This window comes from Petaurus breviceps, unplaced genomic scaffold, assembly GCF_028583685.1.
Source record: "Petaurus breviceps papuanus isolate PSGF00001 unplaced genomic scaffold, PetGlider_PUasm1.0 90842, whole genome shotgun sequence".
In the NCBI taxonomy this organism is placed as follows: Eukaryota; Metazoa; Chordata; class Mammalia; order Diprotodontia; family Petauridae; genus Petaurus; species Petaurus breviceps.
Genome location: NW_027187358.1, coordinates 6221985 through 6224367, shown reverse-complemented (window position 1 = coordinate 6224367; position 2383 = coordinate 6221985). Strand labels below are relative to the sequence as shown.

The following is a 2383-nucleotide window of genomic DNA, read 5'->3' as shown; positions in this document are numbered from 1 at the left end:
GGCCCAGAGGAAAATGAAGCTAATTTTGATAAGCTTCACCAAATAGACACATTGATGTTCCAATAAACAGGCTATCAGTCCAAAGATTTGAAATTGACTTTCAACTGTCTTTATTCTGCTGCCATCCTGTGGCTTGCAAGTACCACTGCATCATCTCACGGTCCAGAGGATGAGGATCAGTGTTTTGGATGGTGAGCCTCTGGGCTGCTCTTCATACAATAGGAAGCTTGAGGAGAAGACTTCTCAGTGGAGAGGCAGAGTTAGTGGCATAGCTCAAGTCCACACCAAAATCTGCAGCACATTCCAGGGATTCAACCTTTTGTCACCAGTCTTGTCTTGATTTCTGCTTGATAAACCGTAGGGACAAATAGTAAAAGACAATGAAGACAATACTAATGCCGATAACTATAGCATAGCTAACATACAATGGGTATGAATTCAGATCCAGAGCATCAAGTATCTGTGGACAAAAACAAAAATGTTACTGCAATCATCTTTCTTTTTAAAGCAAAACGAACTTTTCTTTAAAATTTGTTTTTAAAAAAAGTTAAAATATTGCATATCACTCACGAGTTTTCCTTGTGTTGGGATGGTAATGTTTCCAATCTGTATCATGTAAGTGATTCCATTAAATTGAATCTGCATTAATCCTTCATAACACCATCGGAGAGCAGATACTTTAGAAATCCAAGCTGGTACTGAGAATGAAAAATGTACCATTAGGCTTGAACTATACTTCCCTAGATACTTTTTAAGGCTAAAGCAAATTCCCACCAGGAAAGCAGATCAATAAATACTTCACGGGTTCCCCTACTAGGTCAGGTTAATCATTTTGGTGACAGTGAGAAAGTGAAGGCAAGAAATATCAGAAAGCCCTCTTGGTTGAAGTAAGAAAATTCATCAGTATTTGTGTAAAACTGTAAAAGTGGCAAACTCACGCAATTTCATCTACAGCTGGAAGGAACCATAGAAAGCATGAGCGGGGGCAGCTAGGTGGAGCAGTGAATAGAACACTGGCCCTGGAGTCAGGAGGACCTGAGTTAAAATCTGACCTCAGACACTTAACACTTACTAGCCATGTGACCTTGGGCAAGTCACTTAACCCCAATTGCCCTTCCAAAAAGAAAAAAAAAATGCATGAAGAACCTGAGACCAGAGAAGTTAGATTTTGCAGGTAGTGAGGGGCAGAAGAATTTGAGTCGGAGCCCTATAGGCTGTGAGTTAATAGGAAGGACATTTCTTATGTTTTTCCACACATAGTGATGGGAAATGACCTCCATTTGTTTGAATTACAATTGAAACTACCAGTCTGGGGATCAAAGTACAAGGTAACTAGAAGTCCCACCCACCTCTGTTTTGAGAGCGGAGACAGTGTTTGTTGTCTTACCTGTCCATAGGTTGTCCAGGCTTATTATGAAACCCCCTGCTAAGTAAAATGAATTGAACAGAGCGTTGACCAAGAAGAAGGATGTGTGGAGAGTTGGAAGTGTGGCTGCACTCCACAGCGCCATGGTCCGACTGCAGTAGACCACAAGCCAGATCATCAAGAAACTCAGGATGAAGTGTTCTGGCTCTGGTCGGAGGTTTGCTAGCCAATAGATCGGAATCCCATAAATGACCACATAAGCACAGTGCTCTGGAATCTCTCCTAAAACCTGATGAGGAAAAGGATTGTGGGTTTAAAACAGTGTAGATCCTCCTTGTCTTGTGGGGGAGGGGGAATTATAGGAAACAATTCACCAGGATTTACAAGAGTAAAATAGACTCATTTTTACATTGTTTTATAATATGAGATTCTGAACCATAAAGGGAAGAGGTTTCCTGTTGGTGACCCCATCAGCTTCCTTAATGTGTCATTCTCAAAACCTGTAACTATCCAAACTCTGCTAATCTGGACATTTCCTAGCTGGCTGACCCTGGGCAAATAAATAACAAACCGCTTTTTGGCCCGGTTTCCTCAGCTGTAAAATGGGGACAGTAATAGCACCTACCTCATAGAATAGATGTGAAGATCAAATGAGAACAATTCTAACAGCGCTTATCCAAATGTCTGGTACACAGTAGGTGCTATATAAATGCTTAGACCTTTCCCTTTCCTTCCCATTTGTGAAGATCCCTCCACCTCTCCTTTTAGCCCTTCCTCTGATTCGTCATTCACTCCCAGAATTTCCATATTAAGGAGGCACACAGGCTAGCAGTGCTTCACTCCTTCACTCCTCTACAGCCACTGCTCCTAACTCCCAGGACTTCTTTCTTCAACTTACCTCCAAAGGGGTGCCCCTCCTCCTGCTTTTCAGTTTCTTTTTATTGGTTGTCTTTCCCTTTTAAAATGTATGCTTCTTGGGGCAGCTAGGTGGCACAGTGAATAAAGAAGCCCTGGAGT

At 41.9% G+C, this 2383-nt stretch overlaps 1 protein-coding gene across 1 annotated transcript in view; it reads right to left on the bottom strand.

Annotated features, from left to right (window-relative positions):
• Positions 1-269: 269 nt before the first annotated feature.
• The window catches only part of ABCG8 (ATP binding cassette subfamily G member 8), a 39686-nt gene continuing 37572 nt past the window's right edge, over positions 270-2383 (bottom strand). Inside the window, exons 12-14 of the mRNA XM_069071777.1 lie at positions 1388-1655; positions 571-698; positions 270-460 (exon numbers count right to left, since the gene is read on the bottom strand). Coding sequence (XP_068927878.1) covers positions 323-460; positions 571-698; positions 1388-1655 — 534 coding nt within the window. The 3' untranslated portion in view covers positions 270-322. The remainder of the gene's footprint in view (positions 461-570; positions 699-1387; positions 1656-2383) is intronic.